General features: G+C 40.5%; 1 protein-coding gene across 1 annotated transcript in view; it reads left to right on the top strand.

Annotated features, from left to right (window-relative positions):
- XKR4 (XK related 4) overlaps positions 1 to 22,461 on the top strand; it is a 224,563-nt gene that overhangs the window by 120,627 nt on the left and 81,475 nt on the right. The window contains exon 2 of the mRNA XM_032682631.1: positions 20,476 to 20,675. Within this exon, the coding sequence (XP_032538522.1) occupies positions 20,476 to 20,675 (200 nt within the window). The remainder of the gene's footprint in view (positions 1 to 20,475; positions 20,676 to 22,461) is intronic.

Genomic DNA, 22,461 nt, shown 5'->3' with positions numbered 1-22,461 from the left:
TCCTTGTCAAAATTGAATTGGTAGGGGCCTTACTTGCATCTAGACATTCTAGAAGAACTGGAACCGGTTCTCTGGTAACTCATTAGTTTACTGAGTAGACAATGAGGCTTAAAAATACTTTAAAAAGGAGGAACAAGGTGGGGAGAAGTCCCCAGTCATTTCTCTGCTACTAAAACAGTAGTTTGTTTAATTTAATCTGTAATTGTATTTGTGTGCTTAAATTTATCTATCAAGCATATGTATATACATTCTGTGAGTGTGTTCATATCCATGTTTGTATATAAGGTAACTGTGTGTGTGAGACAGGGAAAGAATTTTTAGCCCTAGAAAGAAATAAACTTCCTGTTGCTTACTTTGATTCTTTTCCTCTTTAAAAAATGACAGCTTTTACTTTGCCATTCTAGACACTTTGAGATGGCTGCTGTTTTGGGAAAAGAGTGGGAGGGAAAAGAGAAGGTTTTGGGAGGATGGGCTGGTGTTGACAACCTGTTAATGAAATTTCAGCTTTAAAACTCATCGAGGATTTCTGTGAGATAGTCTTCTGGAAAAAAAGTTTCCCTTAGCATGACATTTTAAATATAATGTCTTTCACTTATATAGCACCTGCCTTCCCAGGGAGCTAGTATTTTGCAGATCCTAATTTAATTAGCCTCCAAATATACCTACAATGTTACTGAAAGGTACCATTCTCATATAGAGATGACAAGAGATGTGCAAGGAGATAAAGCTACTATATTACATTAGAATGAATGGCCTGTCTTGTGTTACCTTTGGTACAGGAGAATACTTAAGGGGAAATACTGAGGAGGTATCTAAAATCTCATCTGCTTTTGGTTACCTACTGGATGCTGAAAAGTAGCTGCTGGTTCTTGGTAATTGTCTAAAAACTATAGAAATAGTAACTGGACCAGCCTACAGTGTAGTTGTGGGCAGAGCACTGTGCAGGAAGTGTATGGGCTTCCTGGGGGATCCAAGCCTGAGACTCACATCTCTTGGGAGTGAGAGAGCCAGAAGGCCACAGGAAACGTTCGCAATGAGAGCATACTCTGCTTTTGATCACTAAATGTGTTTGGACCAGAAAAATGGACCAAGGACCACTTTGTGTGCAGGACTGACTGAGGTTATAGCCAGGACTGGATCCACATCAGAGTAGTAGGCATGTAAATTTTGGTACATCCCATATGGACCAGGGAGAAGAAGATACTGAGATGTTTAGCTGGGCCGGTGTGATAGGAGCTCTGGGCATTACCATAGTAATTACCATAGTTCTGGTGTTCCTCATGGATGAAACTGGAGATACCACCAGTTGTTTGTTCCTCGGAAGAGTACTCAAATTTTCATAAGTCTCTGGCTGTAGGTGCTTAAATTGAATTGCATTCAACTCTATGAGCACACTTGCTTTTTGTGGACCTCTGCCTTATCTTTTGTTCCACATATGTTGTTAGCCTATCTCCACTGAAGTGATTCTGCAAGCTTATGAGAGGTACACAGAATGAGAATAAAGACTGCATTTTCCTCACTCCTGAGGCTAATTGTTTAGAGCATTTCCTCCCTCCTGCTTGAAGTATTTCCCTTTGGCATGAGGATATGGTTCAAATCAAACCAGGACCATAGAGATGGATGAAACCGCACAGGTTTGCCTTAAAACAGCAGTTTCAAATGTGAAAAGCTTAACAGGAGCTTAGTCAAATTCCTCAGTTAATTAAAATTAATTTGGAGGTCTCAAGAGGATCATCAGTCTTCTTTATGACTTCTGGCACTCCCTGTGTCTAGTTAAGGTCCACCTGTTGCAAACACAGGCCTGATTCCCAGGCTGCTGAAATTTGTTTCATCAGTTTCCAGGCCTGCTTGATACACAAGTCCCAGAGTGTGAAAAAAACAATGTTGAAAGCCAGGTGAAGGAATTTGGACTGGCTTATTCAGGGCATTTTTGTTTGTTTGTTTGTTCACTTGCTTTTCCTTTTAAATAGCAGAGACCAGATTCACTTCTTTTTGATCTACTCTTAGACAAGGTGGCCTAAGCCTAGCTATAGCAGCTTAATGCTAAATGCCAGATTCACCCCTGCAGGCATTAAGGTGTAGCAGACACATTCAGAGCCAGACAGTGGATTGTAGCACAAGGAAGGTACCACTGACTCTGTTCAGTCCAGGGAAGTAGCACAGGAGCCTAGGGACCTCAGGGGGAATTGCACTCCACCTGATGGGCTGGCATGACAAACAGCTTGGGACTTGTTCTTTGCTTTTGTCTAACAGTTCTGGGTTTGCCATTTTGGTGGATTTACCTGGGAGAGCTTTGGTTGACATTGGCTCAATTCTTTGCCTTCATTTCCCTCAAATGGTTTTGTTGAACCTTGGTCTGCTTCTGGGAAAAAAAGGTTAGGTCACAGAATCCTTTAGTGTGTCCATAACTTCCAAGTTATGGTATAGCATGTGTGTATACATGGAAAGTGTCCACGCATGTATGTGTATACCTGTATGTATAATCCTGAGTCTATCCAATTTTATTGATCTGCCTCAATATTTAAAGGAAGGTAGAGGTCTCAGTCCTGGTGATTTCAGTAAGAGCTGGGCCTCTGCCAATGCTTTCTGGGAAGTGGAATGTTTTAGTGTTCTGTGAAGATGTAGCTATAATGTGCTTCTAACTTAAGATAATCTGGAGTCAAGTTTAATCAGATACACATTAGTGAATGGAATACACTTTCCAAATAATGAAATTCTAGTTGGACCACTCAGTGCAAGATAAGAAAATCAGAGCAGATGCCACTAAAGCAAGGGTGGAAGTTGAGGGCAGAGACTGCCGAGAAATAGTAAATGTGTTTTGCAGAAAACCCACTGTTTTTTTGTCAGTGTCTTTTTCCTTGCTTGCCATCATCTCTCTGCAACTAATTTTCCCCTAGGAAGTTGTAAGGTCACATTGACCTGTATGTTCAAATCATGTGGTCAGGAAGGAAAAAAAAAGAAAAGATAAAAAGGCATTTGTGAAAATACTTAAATAGTCAGTACAAAAGGAACAGGCTTTCTGCAGTCTTTTTCAAAAGCAAATTAAAAGAGTGAATGATGGTCTTTATCTTGACCTAGGGTCTCAGTGCTTCTCAAGTATATCATGCCAGTCTGCAGTTTGGTTTAGAACATGCACAACAATATGGAAGAAAGAATCACAGGTCCTTAGAGACAGAATTGATCATTATTGTATTTACAAGGAAAATAAGTGTTCTTTTGTAGAGGTTCTTTTTGGTCTTTTGCTTTCATGTCCATCTTGACAAGGACAAGATGGAAAAACAGAATGTTCGAAGAAAACCATTCATAAATATATCTTAATACCAGGATGTTTTTATCTTCCTCTCAAGTCATTTATGCCACAAAATAAAAGCTTTAATCCTTCAGTTTAAAAAAAAATAAATTGTAGTGCATTGAATTAATCAATGCACCGAGAGATCTTTATTACCGTTATGTGCCTAGTATAAGTTAGTCAATAAGCAGATGGAACTCTCTGGAGTACAGTTAGCCATATTTGACTGACATGCCAGTTCAAATGCATTTAGATACCTTTGTTTCAAATGTCAGTAAAAGGTAGGGGGGTTTTAATAAGAAAAAGAATCAAAGTATTCCCTGGGGAAATATGGCAAAGCCAAACTGCATCCTTGGAGCCACCAAGGTCTTTTCAATAAATGAATTTGCCCTGCCATGGTAGCGGGACTCCTTCCAAGTTATGGATGATGTGGTTCCACCTTCCTCCTGCCTTTTTCTGCCCATGGCTTACTGTTCTCTTGCCTCTTGCTTAGTTCTAGTGCTCTGTAATCCTCATGGAGCCATTTCAGCATGCCAAGATGACAGAAAATTCACCAAAATTAAATGAGAAAAACAGGGGTAGTTCTTGACCTGCACGACATGTTGAAATAGCACAAATTCAGCCATGTTCAGGAGCTGGCATGAAGGAGAGAGCTGGTTTGCGCAGCCAGGTTTCATGGAGGGTGGGTGTCAACAGATAGATCAATGTGGGCTTCCCTATAGCCATGGCTTTAATTGCTTTTTTGAAATGGCCTTCAAAGCACAGGTCACATTTGTCATGTATCTCTGTAGGTGCAAACTGGAGACACAAGTAAATATGAGCACAGAAATTGAGGACAGTAGCAGGAAACTTTTTAGATCATTATAATTGCCTTCTTGCACGAAGTGATGCTTTGAGAGAGCAAAGAAATGCTGCCAGAAGCAAATATGTCAAAGCCCATAGAAAAACAATGTAATCGAGCAACTTTGGAACTGAGACAATCATCTTAAAAAGGTGCTTCATTTCCTTCAAGTGTTTTTTTCAAAGACGAGTTCTCAAACTTAATTAGGATTCCTAAGACATAAAAGACCTTCTCTGACATGAAAAATGGTAAAAGACATGTAGAAAGCAAATGTGTTACCTTAGCTACCTGTTTGGGGTGACATTTTAAATACGGAAAATAAAGTTGGCAGAATTATAGTGACCTTTCAGCCTGAACAAATAAAATAACATCTGCCAAAACTAAATGGCTGCCTTTAGCTGTAGGAAATGATATGCATCTTTGAACACTAATACACAGGTCTTTAGTAGAGCTAGCTTTAGTAATTCTTCCTAGATCTAAGAAATTTATTTTGCTGCAGAGCATGGAAGGCTGAAAATTCCAGGAATATGGTGCAAGTGCCAAAGGACCCATAGGGACCAGCCATGGCTGTCGGTATGGGGAAACCATCTGCGTAGTCTTCCACCCTCTTAACACATCATAGGTCCATTGTTTTCTTTGGAGCACCCAGAAGGAGCTGTTCAGTGTATCCCTGTATCTTTTCTTTACCCTCCCTATATGTGCACATTTCTGTGTATAGAAGCAGTCTTCTGAGTTATATTCCCTCTTTTTGAGTCTCCTCTGAAAACCAAGGGCATATGTGTGGCCTGGGAGCCAGCAGCAATCAGACAGATTGCTGTTAGAAAGGAAACTGATAGGTCTAAAAAGGGAAAGCTTGTCTTTAAAATATTCTCCATAGAAAAGGAAGAAAAAAGTAACTGCAAAAATTACTTATTCCTGCTTCCCCAAGCTCTTTTAGCTTCTGGTCTCATCTGTACCAGCAGATAAAGCAAGTTTTTAATTGTGCTCTTGAAAAGCTGAGAAGAGCAGTTCATAGTTTTTATTACCTCCTTTATCACGCACACTTACAACCGGATCCACCTTCACCTCAAATACTCCTTAAACTCAGAGCAATCACAAATGTGGGAAACCCAGTTCTGCACTTGGATGACTGGGATCCACAGAGGAAGGAAATGTCAGGGAGACTGGTATTTTACATAGCTAACATAGAAGGCAAGCAGGCCCCATGAATTGCAACAGTAATTAGCCAAAAATACTGAATTTCTTAATAGTTTACAAAGGTCAGAGGAAGTTCATGCAATTTGCTGTCTGTATTAATATGAATGGCTTTCAATTTAAGCAAGTAATGCCAAACAGACTTATAATTATTATTATTAACAGTATTGTTATTAACATTATGTATAACTTCACTTGCACTTAGAATTTTGAGAGCTTTTTTAATCACTGTGCAAACAGCTAGGAAGACATGTATCATGTATTCCTTGAAAAAGTCACAATTTATAAAGTCTAGGCCAAGAATCAGATTTATAGCATGTGGCATTTTGGAGATAGGGTGTCAGTCTGAATAAGGAATTCCAGCTGTGGCATCTGTCATATGTCTAAGGGATTTTCAGTGGCAGGCATGGATAGTTAAAAGATTTATTTGTTTGCTAAACATATTTTTTTTATATTTTGTTTACTTGTAAGCTTTCATTTTTTTCACCAATGCTGTACTTACAAACCTGACCATGTCCTGCCATACTGATCTCTTTTTGGTTTTATATTAATCTCCCATGGTAAAATGACTGCTCTGGTAGGTGAATGGAGAGCAGTGGATATTTTCTACCTATACTTGAGCAGGGCTTTTGACACTTTCCCATAAGATCCTTGTAGAGAAGCTAGTGAAGTATGGCCTGAAGAAGCAGTTAGTGAGGTGGATTGAAAACTGGCTGAACAGCTGAACTCAAAAGGCTGTGACAGTAGCATGAAATGTAGCTGGAGACCAGTAAATAACAGTGAACCCCAGGAGTCAATGCTGGCTCTGGTCCCATTTAACATCTTGAGAAATGTTACATGATCTGGATGATGGGGCAGAGTGTATCCTCAGCAAGTTTGCTAATATCACAAACCTGGGAGGAATGACTGATATGCCAGAGGGTTGTGTTGCCATCCAGAGAGACCTCTACAGGCTGGAGAACTGGGCTAACAGGAACCTCACTAAGTTCAACAAGGAGAGCACAAAGTCCTGCACCTGGGGTGGAACAACCCCATGCACCAGTATATACTGGGGGCTGACCTGTGGGTCCTGGTGGACAGTTGAACCTCAGCCAGCAATGTGTCCTTGCCGCAAAGCAGGCTAATGGTGTCCTGGGCTGCATTAGACAAAGTACAGCCTACAGGCCAGGTTGAGGGAGGTGATTCTACTCCTTTCCTCAGCACTGGTGAGGCCTACTGTGTCCTGTTCTGCTCTCCCCAGCACAAGAGAGATGTAGAGATCCTGAAGAGAGTCCAACACAGGAACACTAGCATGGTTAAGGGACAGCAGCATCCCTCTTCTGAGGAAAGGCTGATAACTGGGACTGTTTAGCACAAAGAAGAGTTGGCTGAGGGACGATCTTACATTTCTGGAAGGAGGGTGCAAAGAGGATGGAGCCAGGCTCCTTTCAGTGTTGCCCAGTGACTGAACTAGAGACAATGGGCACACACTGAAACTCAGGAGGTTCCATCTGAACACTGGGAAACACTCTTTGGCTGACAGGTGATCGAGCACTGGCACAAGTTTCTCAGGGAAGTTGTGGAGTCTGCATCCTTGGAAATACCCAAAGCTGTCTGGACATGCTCCTGAGCAACCCAGTCTAGGTGATGACTCTCCTTAATCAGATGACCTCTAGAGGCCCATTCCAACCTCAACCATTCTGTGATTAAGATTGCAATGGAAGAGTGAAGCAGATCATGCTCTTTGCTAGTTTCAATGGATATACCATGGCCAAAGTAGGGTTTGGATAACCTTCAGAGTTATTTTTTTAACCTTCATTGTGTTTAGGGGAACTAGCATCGGGGGATGTTTTCTGCCCAGCAGCAAAGGGATAGTGCCAGATGCTTTGTGGGGAGCAAGTGTTCCCTCCACAAGTCCTAAAAGAGCCTTCCAGCTCTGGCATTTCCTTGCTCACCATGGCGAGAAGAAGATGGCCATTTTGTTCCTCGCAAGCCCCTGTCCAGTTTTACCATCTTGAACACATTCCTTTGCTGCATTGAGCTCTTAATTTTACTGACTTTTAGGGTGGCAGTGAATTCAGACATGATACTGCAAGTGTCATTCTTTGTTTATACATACCTCTATATATAACAGTTTGGGACTTTGGGCCCACAGATTTTGTGTTATATTTGTAGCATTTCAACAATATGCTTTCCTAAGTTTTACAACTTCTATTACATGTTATATCCTTCTCCGCTGGAATAAGATGCCTAAACTGCAGGGGAATAACAAGCTTATACATATGCATATGTATGCAAATATGGTTGTGTTTTGTGTTGCAAAACTGATCTTATACCCAGCTAAAAATCGTATTAAAAAAGTGTTCATGGACCAAACCTTAGCTGAGCTCTTTCAAACCTTCAGGTGGAGACTCACTCAGTGCTATTGACTTGTTTCAGTTTACCTTAAACCGTCTCTTAAAAACTAAAGCAAGTTGTCTGTATGTCAAGAATTTTAGTGCTCTAAATCAACAATTCTAAATACGTATTTTTAATTAAATAGAGGTAACTGCCTATGTAGACTAACTCATACAGGTCATATAAATTTTTTCTAAAGTAATTTTTTTCTTAACTAGACATTTCATTGGAGTTGTTCCTACTGCACATAAATTAATCTTCTCTTTGCTAATATGTGTATAAGGCTCTGACACCCCTGATATTTTGTGCTGCCTCTTTCAATGCCCATTGTGTTTGTCTCTCCCTTAGGTTGTCTTTCTCAAAATTCAATGGTCAGGTTTTCCTTCTGTTTGTCCAGGGAGTTCTGGCCAAAGCAAAAAAATCTTTCTTAATTCTTGTTTCATGCCTGTGTTGTCTCCGATTCTTTTCTGAATAAGTTTGCAAACAAAATGTTTGTTGAATTCTGACTTAGTCTCATCATTTTTTATAAATACTTGTCTTTTTGCACAAGCCATTCCTTTAAGCATTTTTATTGAAGGTATTTTACTATCGTTCAGTGCTTTTTGGATTTTGAGCGTTTTTATAAGATGGGACTAATACAGGAATTGAGAACTCCAGTTAGACTAAAACTGTAGATCTCTAATGAACACAGTTTGTTTTCAAGTCCTAAATGAAATTACTGTCTTGCCAGCTCATGTTATTTTCTCCTTTGGCTTGTATGTTGCTGCCAGCATGTCACCTCATATTCCTTCATCTTTTTCTATAATATATTGATAAGGGGCAAACTGGGAGGTCTGTAAGCTGGCAGAATTCCCTCTGAGTTCCTCAGGGTACTTTTCTCACTGACGCCCTTTGGATCTGGCATATCTGAATTGATGAAAGGCTCAAATGAAAATGCTGTCATTTGCCTTAGAGCCTTTCCCCTAAGCAAAACCCAGGCCAGAAATTTTATTCCTAAGATTTCTGAGTACTACATTTGTAAAGCACACAGATATAGTTCATGGCGCAGTATTCAGCTTGGTATTCAGGACCATTTCTTTGTGAGATGCTGTTCAGCCCTACTAATGCTATTAGCTGGCAAATTTGCTTTTGAATTTTGCTTTTGAATTGAATCTTATATAAAATTCTTCAAGCAGGCAACGTTTAAAGAACATTCTCCATTAGTCCAGGCCACTTATGAGCAATAAGAGGAAGTTAGCCTGAATTCCTGTTAAATAACAGTGTGCCAGCCATTTGAATACCACATAAAGATCACGCGAGCAATGTCTGTCTATATCTTAATGAGTGACTAATCCTACATCGCTTCCTGAGTGCTTATAGATTGCTCCATCCAAATAATGACCATTCAATTCATTAGGAGTTTTATACAGGAGAATTAGCTAGTGGCTTTTCCTGAATACTTCAAAAGAAAAAGCTGAAGCATAGACTGCTATATAAATTGGATGAATAAAAGGTTATTTACAGTGTAGGTATTTCCAAACAGAATTCTCAGTTGTGTGTTTTCTCTGAGCCAGAAAGAGCAGGCAGATTTTAAAAAAGCTCTTACAAGCAATTTGGAAGGTTTTTTAGAGGAAGGAAGGGGAGGGTGGCAATAGTTCATTTTTACTGGTTGGTGGAGGCAGCTAGCTCCTGCTGTTTCACAGTGTGAGATTACATGCTAGGCCCCCAGAGTGACACAACCCAGATTCATCCTGGCACACACCAGTGGTCATGAAAAAAAGATGTTTTTATGGAAGGAAACACATTATATTTTGTCTGTGGGGATAAAATATAGCTTCTACCTTAGCCATTCTGATCCTCAAGTGTTTGCATTGCTGTTGCTTCTCTTGACTTTTGCAAAAGATACTAATATACTTTTGCAAAAGACTACAGGCATCTCCTCTGCTTTAAAAATGCAATTCTTTCCTTTCCTGGATCAAAGGCCTCACCTTGAATTTTGTATGCAGTTTTGATCTCTGCAATGTAAGAAAGGTATTAAGCTACTAGAGAGTGTCCAAAGGAGGGCAATGAAGATGGTGAAGGGCCTTGAGGGGAAGCTGCATGAGGAGCAGCTGAGGTCACTTGGTCTGTTCAGCCTGGAGAAGAGGAGACTGAGGGGAGACCTCACTGCAGTCTACAACTTCCTCGGGAGGGGAAGAGGAGGGGCAGGCACTGATCTCTTCTCTGTGGTGAACAGTGGCAGGAACTGAGGGAATGACCTGAAGTTGTGTTAGGGGAGTTTTGGGTTGGATACTAGAGAAAGGTTCTTCACCCAGAGGGTGGTTGGTCACTGGAACAGGCTCCCCAAGGAAGTGGTCACAGCACCAAGCCTGACAGAGTTCAAGAAGCATTTGGATGATTCTCTCAGGCACATGGTGCCTCATGGTTAACTCATGGTGTAACTCAATGATCCTTGTGGATCTCTTCCAACTCAGCATATTCTGTGGGCTGCCTGCTGTTGTTCCGTGAAAGTTGACACTGGAAAGCTGCGTGATCTGTGGGCAGATTTATCTACTTAATTTATCAAAGGCATCAGAGAAAGCAACAAACAACATAGGTTGTTGTGAATACTGGTGTGAATGTATTCCCTCTTCCAGATGGTGAGTTTGACCATGAGGTTGAGAGTTTGGCACTGAAAGGTTCCCTCAAAACTAGTCATGAACTGGCGCAGGAATGCTCGAGGGTATTTACCTCACCAGCTCCTCTGCTACTCCACCTCCATGTTGAACCCTCCCCAGTGAACTGTTCAGATCAATAAATAGCCCATGTCCCTATGGAAATAGGCTGAGAGATGGATGCTGGGAGAAACTCGGCTGTCCCAGAGGGGCCTGAGCATTTCCCTGTGAGCAGTGTGAATAATAAACACTAGTACTCAGGGGAAGAGCCTGTCTCCAGAGTGCAAGGTCTCCAGCCATGGGACACTGGTTTTCAGTATGCTGTTGTAAGCTTTGCTCCTGTGGAAGCAGTGGTAAGGTAGGTAAAGGTTTCTTGATGCCTTATCCCAGTCTTATCTTTATACGGTAATGGGATGCTGCCTGGCTGCTTCTCCAGAGAGCTGGAAAATGCACCTGGTACCCCAAGCTGAGAAGCCAGAAGCACTGTTTTCCAGTTGTGCCCACTCTTAACTCTACAAGTGGTCCTTCCTTCAAGGGCAGTCAAAAAGTGATCAGGAGACAGGTGCATCTTCCTTTACAGTCCCATGATAGGGGTCTTGGGACCATTTCCAAGGTCTATCATCATCATTCTGCCATAGCTGGGAAGAAACAGGGAAACAATTCAGGTCCTGCTACAGCCCCAGGGGCTGGTGAAGTGAGGATGCCTATGATAATGATTACATTCCTGTGACAGCTGCATGGTACAGATCCTTGATCATGACTAATTGTCTTTCCAGGGAATGCCTGAAGCTCCTTGGGGAATTCTGTGCTTTTCTGCTCCCTGATTCTTCTTGATATCTCCAGACTGAGACACAGAGATAAACCAGAATTCACTTCTAAGAGCACTTTGGGGTGACTAGTAGGCAGACGGACTTAGAAGGAAATGAAAAATATGACATGGGGAGGAAGGGAAGAGAAGAGGACAAAGAAAGTCAGCGTAAACCACCTCTAGTTGGGAATCTCAACTCTTCTTCTTTGGCTACCCCCAAAACTGTGTAAGGCTGCAAGGAGGAAACCAAAAAGAGACAGTCACAGAGCAGATTGTGAATCAGGATTTTAACTGAGCTCTTTAGAGTGTCCAATAGAGCCATGTTTTCCTAACAGTTTCAGTTGAGTATTGTTGCTTCAGGAAGCCAGTATGGACCCTTTCAACACAGCAGGAAACCCCTAAGCTTCTCAAAGGACACAGAGCAGGGCAGATCTCTGCTCTCTCAGGAAGCTGCTTGTCCTCAGGGGTCTAATCTTACATGGGCATCATTTCCAGGGCTGCAGCCTTGATGATACATAAGAAACTCATGTTTCCCACAGGTGGAAGCCAGAGGAACCTCTGAGAACCTCTGAGGCCCAAAGTGATTTCATCAGCTTTTGATGAAGCAGTGCCTGTGGTTAAAGAGCACACAGGTGTGCAGTGCCATACAGGAAATGAGAGTGTAGTAAAACTTTTTCAGTTGTGTTGCTGAACATGTCTAAATGGCCTTGTCCCCTGACTGAAACGGGAAAGGAAGCTGTTTTGCAGTACCAGTGTCAATGCTTGGTAAAGAAACTCTGAAATACAAAGCTATAGATTGCAGCAGCACACTGCAAATATTTTTTTTTTTTTAATTTCACTTCTGCATTCTCCTTTTCAATTCTATCCCATAGCTGATAGTGCAAAAAATGTGCTAATGTTTACTCCTGAGAAGTATCACGGCAGCTTCTAAAGGACCTGCAACCAGTGGCTGTGTTATACCCCAAGAGAAGGTTAAGCCATCCCTGTCACCAGCAATGACACCATCAGTCTCCTGTCTGATAGGTCCGTGGCAACCAAGCTCCATCTGCCCTTCATCCACAGAGATATGGAGGGGAAAGCTCACCCAAAGAGGAGCACCACAGACATGGCAGGGGCAGCCTGGTAGCACAGGACTTCAGAGGCTGATTGGGGTGCAACAGATCCTGCAGGCTGACAGGGAGCCCTGGGAGGCTAGTGCATGCTGGGATTACCCCAGTTTTGAAAACAGAAACATGGAAATGATTAAACTAAATGACGAACATTCAGCGGTACTCCTGTGTGATCTGGCAGCATGTGGCAGGCACGGTGTAGGGATATCACCTCACTGTGTGCATAGGCAGAGGGTTTGCTGTCTGTCTCATGTGAATCAGCAGGGTGCAGAGAAGAGGAAGGGACAGTAAAACACTGAAAATAGAGGAGTGCTAGCCTTGCATCCATGCCATTCAGTGCAAGTATCCAGGCTGCACCTCTCTTCCAATACAAGGAGATTTACTTTCTGGAGTTGGCCTTTGCCTCATGTAAGGCTGAATCCCACTGTAGCCTGAGCAGTGGGGCTGAGCATCTGTACCCCGTGGGTGAGAGAAGTTAGTAGGGGAGCAGGGTGCATCAGGCATTTCTTTAAACCATGCTACCTTCTTCTTGTTAAACCTGGACATAGTCCTGCCATCTCCCTACACCAGTGGTTCACAAACTGCAAGTCTGCAGTTTGCACAAGTCAGGAAAGGAAGGAAGGTACTGGGTATGACTAGTTACATTTAGGGAATTCAGGGAGTAACTAAATTCAGATGTCCATAAAAATTTAGATGACCATAAAATGCTGCTACAATATGACTCGTGGCCATTTGAGAAGGATCACCCAGTCATGGAAGATGCCAGGGAATGCTTTGTAGATAGCAATGAAACATATGCAATCATTTTGTTTATGCTCATAAAGTACCTTGCTTTGTTTTAAAGGAAGTAAAGGAGATATTTCTCTGATACATACTGCAAAGGAAAATTAAATACAAGGAGTTGGTTTTTGTTTTTTATGTTTGTAGGGCATATATATTCTGGAAATAAGACTTTTAATGTCTCTCATGCTGAAATATTCCCCAGTGGGACCTGTCCTCACATGGATCTCATCTCAATGTCACATATGAGGATACTGCATTCATAATTTAAAGTAAATTAAGTCCAGACGTTTGACTCCTGTTCTATTGCCAGAACCTTGCTTGGTTGGAAAAGCTTTGGTCAATGCTGTGCTACAGAATGTGTTTCAGTTTCCTTTTGCACATTAAAAATTAATGGTCTCATCAAAAATAATTTGATTGGAAAATTAAAAGTTGGCTGATTGTTCCTTCCTAGAATAAGGAATTAAAACTGAAGGGATTTGTTTGTTTCATCGGAACAAAAAGAATAAGCATTAGCACGCTAAGGCAGTAAGTATTCTTGCTAAAGAACCTTTTTTTTTAAAGTATTCAGGCACTCCTGATAAAAAGGCACATAAGAAGTAAAATAGAACAATCTGTTGTTATTTAACATGGCAAATATTGTTGAGATACAAATACAGTTAAGTTTTCTCTGGTAACTAAGCAACAGACGAAAATACCACTTATCCGAATTGCTGTTTATTCTACTGTGTTTTAGCTCTGCAGTACTGATTTTCATTTTCCACACCTCAAACACAGAAAGAAAAATTGTTTATGGTATGGCTAAATTGTTTAATATAGTGTTTGATATAGGGGCAAATTAGGCATCAGAATAAACATCTAGGACTTTTACAACTAGCTATTAATGACTTTTGATCTTCTCACAAGTGTTTCACTAGATTAGATAACAGAAGCAATGTCCCCTACAGACTTAGACACTTGTAATAAAATGGACTACATGAGGCATGAAATCAGAATAATATCATTTTTCCAAAGAACGCAAATGGTCTCTCATTCATGTGTATCATCCTAAGGACTTTTTAGATAAAGCACATGGTAGCAATGTAGCCTTTGACACTTCTAAACTGAAGACTTTTTTCTAGAGCTGTATATATTACCATCAGATGGTTGATTTCATTAGGGTGAAAATCTGTAGCAAGAAGTGCTCAGAGCCATAGTCAGATTGGACTCACATATGGTTTCTCTGTTCCACTTATTATAAGCCTCAGCTATGTGTATGAAAAAAGAATAGTGTCTGTGAAGCATAATGGAGCAGCTTCTGAAATAATTTCTTAGAGAGAAGCAATGGGCATAAACAACACCAAGCTACTATGAAGTAAACTGGGTTAAAATTCAAACTCTGTTAAATCACTCCCAAAAGTGTCTTCAGTTTCAGTGATACCAGGATATTCACCAAAAGCCTTTTACAAAAGAATAGATGAACAGTAGGCAGGTTGGAAACCTTTAACCCAGGTGCCAGTGACATCTCAACTCTCTTCAAGAATATCTGACTCTGAGGAATTGTGTCCTATTTGGAATATATTCTAGGAGTCTCCTTACCTACCTTTTACTAGAGCAAGATCTGTGGAGAAGGTTTGTTGTTTTTTTTTTAATCCACAAATTCAGGAGAAAATATCACATTCCCAAGAATAAGGGAGAAACGAGAATTTTCTTCACACAAGAGAAAGGCAACTCCTCCCAGTCATGGGCTTGTGAAATATCACTTGGATTTGAGTGTGCTGAGTGAAAGTTATACCTTGCTTCTGCAGGAAAGTATTAGCTTGGTCAGCTGCCAATTTCTGAGGAATGTATCCTGTGAGATTATTTACATTCATCCCAGTTAATCAACTAGTAGTTGTAAAGCACTTTAAACATGGAAAGCATTCCTATAAATATTGGGTATGATCATATAATTACACCACCACAATCTCAGTTAAATGCACAATTGGGCATGCTCTAATCATGTAAGCAACATGTTACTAGAAGTATTTCCAATATAGGTGTCTTAGTTCTATGCTAACCATCCTCAAGATTGGTATGTGATCCTGGAGCAAAATGAGCACTCTTGATTTTGGAAATACTGGAGAGCCACTGCCTGATCAGAATGAATGTCTCTTTCCCTAGAAGAGAAATATATTTTTTCCACAACTACAAATATAGGTAATTTTTTACTTCTATTTGTCTTGCATCTTGAACGTATGTTGTGGACAGCACAAGGACTAGCCTGCTTTTCTGTTTATTTTTTACTTTAGTACCTTCTCTCATTAATATAATGGAAAAAGAATATCTTTTCTCAGATTCACATCCTTCAGAGTCATGCTCCATCAATGATCTGTGTACTGTGCTGTGTGATGTACTGAAATAAATTAAAACAATTAAATGACAAAGCATTCTCCACTTTCTCCAGAGGTTAAAAAAGACATTAAGCTTCAAATAACAATATGTATGTTGCCATCTGATTATCAGTGATATATGAAGTATTGCTTCCCACTCCATTGTCTTAATTCTGAATAGTAAGTAAGCTTGTTTAAATCTGCATTGACAACCCAAGCAGTGGTCTGTCTTAAAAAAAAAAAAAAATTAAAATAGTAAGGTTTTGATATTTCTTTTTCTTAGTACATTTCATAGAATCACAGACTGACAGAATGGTTTGGGTTGGAACGGACATTAAAGATCTTCCAGTTCCAGTTCCCCGCCATGGGCAGGGACACCTTCTGTTAGACCAGGTTGTTCAAAGCTCCATCCAACCTGGCCTTGAACACTTCCAGGGATGGGGCATTCATGACTTCTCTGGGCAACCTGTTCCAATATCTCACTACCCTCCCAGAGAAGAATTTCTTCCTTATATCTAATTTAAACCTACCTTCTTTCTGTTTGAAGCTATTCCCACTTGTCCTGTCATTAAATGCCCTTGTAAAAAGACCCTCTCCAGTCTTCTTGTAGGCCACTTTTAGGTACTGGAAAGCCACAATAAGGTCTGTCTGGAGCCTTCTCTTCTCCAGGATGAGTACCTTAACTCTCTGAGCCTGTCTTCATAGAAAAGGTTTCATAGTCTTCCAACTGTAAAATCTTTAAGAAACTCAGTTACGTGTAAGCTTTTCTCCACAAACAGAAGAGCTGTGAAATTGGGGGTGGGGGGTGGGAGGGGAGGTATGTGTTTGTGTTTATTTGGTTTTACTCTTTTAATGAAATAAGAAATTTTGATGGACTATCTTGATTTCTCAGATGAAGCAGTTACTTTACTAGATGGCAGTATTGTTACCACACATTCTGTTCCTTCTTCTTTTCCTTTTTTGTCTGGTGCTCTAACTCAGTTCTCCACTCCTTGTCATCTCTTTTCATGTCAATTAAATGCTCTTTGGGGACATGAATAGGCAGTGTTTGTATACTTGTAAAGCACTTGCAGAAGACTGTAGTTGACTGGATGCAATCACAACCAAAATAGTAACGCTCAGATCTGCTGCTTTAGGTTCATTGACATCAGTTTACCCCACAATAAACCTAAGATGTTTTCCAGTGCAGAACTCTTTTTCACTTCTTCCTATATCTTTCTGGAGTAATTGTGTATAAGACTTGCAACTTGAACTCGCATAAAAGTGTGAGTTCCCACCGTGAGTTCCCACCAAAACAATACCAGAAGACCAAAATATAAAAACTGTTTAAAATAGGAACTACTTCTGAGTGTATCTATATGTCATTTGCTGACAATAGGACTCCAGTGAGGGTGTCAAAAGTGGAATTACATAAAGCATATATATATATAAAACAGAATGTGTCATTACTGCAGTGTTAAGCTATATTTGGAAGGTACTAAAAGAAAGCACTTTCGTTTTTTTTTCTTCTTTCTATTTCACAATCAGAAAAAAGTGTCTTTGATATATGAAGCATTTTATGAGACCATCTTTTTATTTTAATAACTGCTAATTTGCACACCTAACATCAATTGCTGGTGCAATTAATTGTGGATGCAAATCAGAATGTTTAGCTGTCTAATCACCTGATTGTGCCTATAAATCAGTGACAGTAACTACGTGTGTAAATGCTCATTTCAGCCTGCAGTTAATTTGGCCAAAATTGAAAGGACAAAAAAAATACCACCCTAGGCTGAAATTTGCTCCCTAGCATGTAAAAACAGAAAGTATCTTCCTCCTCTACCTCTTGTGTCTAAATTGCAGAGAGCTAAGTAGACAAAGAGCAATGATTCCCCAGTCCTCAATAATTCACTGCCAGTGTTTCACAATAAAGTGCAATGGGAGAGGAAATATTTCCATATGGGTTCATTAATCACAACATATTTGCCATGCACAACCACTCTGCAGAGCAGGTAAAGAACCCTGGGGGACCTCGCCTGGCACAGTATGTCATTTTTGTAATAGGAAAAGTATTTTTTTTTTAACAAATGCTGTAGAACTGAGGTTGCAGATGGCTCCACTGGCAGAGCTAGAGCCTCCTGGCACAACCTTCAGCAACCACAGCTACTTTAGGAATTTGTAGCAAGGATTAGTGATAGCTTAAAAGAAGGATGCTGAAAATGCTGTCTGCCTCCACTATGCAATATTCCAAGGTGTGCCCCTTGAAAGTGACATGTTAGGTAGGACAAACAAACCCCATCCAAAAAATAAACTGCAGAAGGAAATACAAGTCTTACCTACCCCTTTTGCACTGCAGGACTTTAACGAGAGGTCTAGGAACAATTAAATGGATTGTGACTGAGAACCTGTGGGTCCAATGGACCCCATTAACAGAACTGTGCAGCACAAGGTGCCTTTCCAGCCCAGTGGCTTCTTTCAGATCTGGACAGCAGGCCATATCACTTTACTTAAACCCAAAGACATCAGAGAGCCCCAGTTATCCCATCATACTCTGACCCATCCAGACCTGCTCAGTGTTTTGTGTGAGAATTACAGCTGGTGTCTTGTTCACTGTACCTCTGCGGTCTCAGTCTCTGAGCAGTTCATTACTGCTTCACTCCACATGGGATTTTGACAAAATTCAAAGCCACCCGGTGTGATTTTAATTTAAATGTGAGTTTAATGTGTTTTCCTTTTATATTGCTATGATGTGCATTGTCAAGAGAAATGCTGCAGGCTCAGATCTGGCCTCTCAGCTACTTTCTCCATGCTAGTCCTGGTTTTGCTTGGTGCATACTTCTGAATAAAGCTGTCACTCTGCAGTAGCATGCACATTGAGTACAAGAGTGCGTTGAGTACAAGGGTTCATTGGGTACAAGCACAGTGTCATTCTTCAAGGGGGCAACTCAGTCTTGGGTTGTTTATCAGTCAGAGGCCAAAAATCTCATCAGCAGATACCTCCAGAGTTACAGCTGAACAGAGTAGGGATGAAAGTTTGCATGCAACCTATATAAAAGAGGTTTCAAAATTCACAGTGCTCCACCAGTTATGAAAAGGCTTTTAAGACAGGAACTTGTGAAAAGAAGAAATACCGAAAGACTTTATCTTAACCAATTAAAAGAATTCATATTGAAACTGGTTATAATTTATTAAAATTGTTCTTATTATAAAATATAATCTCACTTAAAAAATACTATGAAAACATATTAAAAACATCATAAGAAAATGCTGTCAGGACCAGGATATGAAAGATGCCTTGAGAAAAAGAGAAACAGAGATCCACATGAGTTAGTAGCCCATCAGGGCACTCCAGTAGGATGCAAGGCACCCTGATGTAAGACAATACTTTAATCTTCAGAATTTTTCATTAAGCAAGACTGGATTTTTTTCAGCCAGTCTTAATTAGTGTGGAATTAAAATTGTAGGGACAAGGTGGGAGCCTAGACTTTCTGACACAGAATAACAAAGAGCAGATCAGAGTAAAAGAGCAAATCAAAGGCCACCTGGAGCAATTGCTGTGCTGCAATTCAGGTGTATCATGGCAGACCACTGCAAACTGCAAGGATCATGACAGGCACCACAGCAGCTGGGTGGCCTGGCCATCAGAAGACATCCCTTGTTTCCTAAAACCACTTGTCGTTCCTGCACCAGCCAAAATCTATGTAATGGACTGGCTGCCATTTGTATTTCCCAATGCTTGCACAGGTCACCAGTGCTGACGTGCTTTCCGACTATTGCTTCCTTTATCTGCTGGTTACTACTCTGAGCAGCAACAGCCTGTTGAGTTCCTGGCTCCTGCTGGTTCTTACTGCTGCTGCTGCATAGGAGCTACTGTAGTGAGTCATTTCAAATCACCAAGGGAACCCACAGCCAGATCTCCACTCCTCCTAAAATAAGAACTCACAGCTACATCTTCTCTCCTCCTAAAATAATCAAACTATGAGAAAAAAACCACTATATATGTGGCAGTATCTAGAATACGATACTCAGTGTATTTGATGGGTGGAAAAGCAGGACTGAGCTCAGCCATAGCAGGGCTCCAGGCACTAGCAGGGCTCCACCCCAGCTTTGCAGTGCACGAGGTCCTTGAAGTCCTCGTAGAGCCATGCAGAAAGGAGACTAGTTCTTTTCAGGTTCTGAGTAGAGATCATTAAAGAGTCAGCTTTGTTCCCCTCCTTACTTCAAAAACTTCTGAGGAAGGCCATGTAATCAAGATATCACCCTTATATTTCAAATCAGAAAACTGGGTCCTTGAAAGAAATACTATTTAACAAATAAGACAGTACTAAGCTTTTTTAATGGCTTTATGAGGGCTTGTCTTGTTTTCAGTTTAGTTTAATCTTATCACATCAACTGTTATAAATTGAAATACAACAATCCTTTTAAATAAATGTTCATTATTTTGAAGTACATTGAAAAATATATTATTTTCAAGCAGAGGTATAACCTGTAAAAAATTGATACCATGGAATATTGATGCTAAAAAATAACTCAGGAGCAGTTAATTAGGGGTGAGATAAGGAAAGGGTTTAATTGTACCAAGGTAATAGATGTTACAAGACGTGCGCTGGCTGTTCTTGAGATGTTACATTTTATAATACCATCCGTCCAATCCCAAGTGTGTCCACCCCATAGCCTTTGCTCTGGTCTGCCTCGGGTCCACCCCCTTAGAATTGAGTCTGAGGTGCATTTCGGGACCATCTCTTCATCATCTTCACCATCTTCAGAGCACAAAGGGTACATAGTCACCTAGTTCTTGACTCTGTTCTGTTGTTCAGGCCTAGATATGAGTGTTCTCTAAACAGCATAGGCCTTGCCTTGACAAGAGACTAAACATTGCCACTGAATTCAGGGGTAGATTTGATATGAGGAGCATAGAATGGGGTAAGAGGGTTAAGGAATGTGTAAACTACTTGTACTACAGGGAAAGGGAGTGAGGGTTGCTGCTTTTAAAATCTACTTCTATTACTTATAAAACCTATAAAACTTACAAAAATTAGAAAAATAAAAAACTAATAGGGGCTTAAGGCATCAATAGCACTCTGCATTTCTATAATCACTCTTTTTTATTTCTAGGTATTTTCACACAATGTACTTGGGTATCCGGAGTCGACAGAGTGGAGAGAATGACAGATGGCGGTTTTATTGGAAAATGGTGTATGAGTATGCAGATGTGAGTATGCTGCATTTGCTAGCCACGTTTCTGGAAAGTGCACCACAGCTGGTCCTGCAACTCTGTATTGTTGTACAGACTCGTACACTCCAGGCTCTCCAAGGTAGGGGTTCATTTAATCTATTTGGGTTTTATATTTTTTTTCAAGCCATAATTTCCACAGATACATATTTATCCTTCTTTCAAACTGCTGTGTGCCTTGTAGTCCTAGCATAAGAGCAGATCTTGCCTGCTAGCTGGTATCGAGCTATTAACAATGATTCTGTCAAGAAAGCCTGTGTTGTTAGAGGGTTTTTTAGCATTTCTTAATGGTCCTGGGTTGTGGGTAGGATTTATAATGTTTTGCTTTCTGCATGTCCTTGTAATAGAAGAGCTCTTCTGATTAACCACTGGGCCAATGTGAAAATTGCATCAATCAAGCTATTGCTCTTCTCCCTGTGCTTCTTTCTGTGAATGTTCAAAACCCTCCAAACTGCAGTAATGAGGTTCATATGGCATTATGCAAAACAGAAGATGGTACAGAAGCTAACACCTATTCTGTGAAGAAAATGCCAGGTTTTGTGTCCACCAGTTCTCTTGAGTCTCACGTTATCTCCTGAGCAGTACTCATTGCTTCACACTCTGTGTTTCCTTCTAAGATTGATGCTTTCAGCAAGTGTGATTACTTCTTTAAAATGGTAAATGCATGCATATGTCCTGCCATACGGTTTTGTCAGGTGATGCAGATATTAGAATATCTCATCCTGTACTGATTTTTTGATGCTACTTTTGGCTACCTGACAGCTGTCCTTTTGTATTGCCCCATTGTTTTGCCTTATGGCTGCACCTGGACAGAGATTTTTAGCAAGTGAATGAAGTGAATGAGAACTTGGGATCCAGAAGGTAACAAAAATGTTGTGAGGCAGCGAGGAGTGCAGAGAGGAGGAGTGAAGAAGCAGAGGGACAGAGGGAGCAAGGAAATGCAGCTTTTTTGTCATTTGTTTTTAAGAAACAGTTCGTGTGCTTGCACTGTACAAGGTAAAAATGTGACAGCACCTTGCTCTGAGAAATTTGGAGTCGGTTAGCTTATTATGAGTAACATTCAGGGAGTCTGATTGGGTGAAAAAGGACTGGGCACAAAGTGGGTAACTGTGTGAAGACCTTGATCCTGGGCAGTTTCCTGTGGATAAACCAGAGGCTTTTCCTTTACCTCCTCTTTGAACAGTCTTGTAATAAAGAGCTGTCCTTCTTACTGTGTTTTTGTTTCTTTAGATCTAAAACTCTGTTACCTTAAGGGGAAAAGAAAACCAAAATTTCTCTTTTAATTAGCTGATGCTCTGTATAAGGAAGTTTGCCTAAGCGCTTCCTCCAGCTATTTCTCAAAATGGTAATGCCCCACACCAACCAGTTTGAACTATTATCATTCAGGAGAAGGTATTATCACTTAAAGCTTTGTCTTCCCAGAAAAAGTGAGTCCAGAGAGAGACTTAGGAGAAGAACATAGCCAGAATACTGTATGGTCAGATGTAATTTAGCTATCTTCATAAACTATTAATACAGAGCGCCTCTCGCCCTCATTTTAGTGCAATAACAGATCTGTCTCTGAGAAATGTGGTTGGTGAGTACACACTGAGCTTGTGATACACTCTGCAAGTGGTTGTTAATTAGAGAAGACCTGAAATGCTTCAATTTAAAAGGCAAAAATGGTTCCTGAAGCCTACAATCAGCTCTGTGAAATCTGTGTATCGGAAACCAAAAAGGAATAAAACTATAGTTGTGTATTTCAGCTGATAAGGTTGAAAATATTTACTTATCCTCTCTTCCCCTATTTTCAATCTTCCAAGGAGAAAAGGCTCCATTTAAAGAAACTAAGAAAATTAAACATGGTTGTAGTATTTCCTTAAGCAGTA

This window comes from Chiroxiphia lanceolata, chromosome 1, assembly GCF_009829145.1.
Source record: "Chiroxiphia lanceolata isolate bChiLan1 chromosome 1, bChiLan1.pri, whole genome shotgun sequence".
Lineage (NCBI taxonomy): Eukaryota > Metazoa > Chordata > Aves > Passeriformes > Pipridae > Chiroxiphia > Chiroxiphia lanceolata.
Note: the sequence above shows the minus strand (reverse complement) of the source record. Positions and strands in the feature narration are given on the sequence as shown.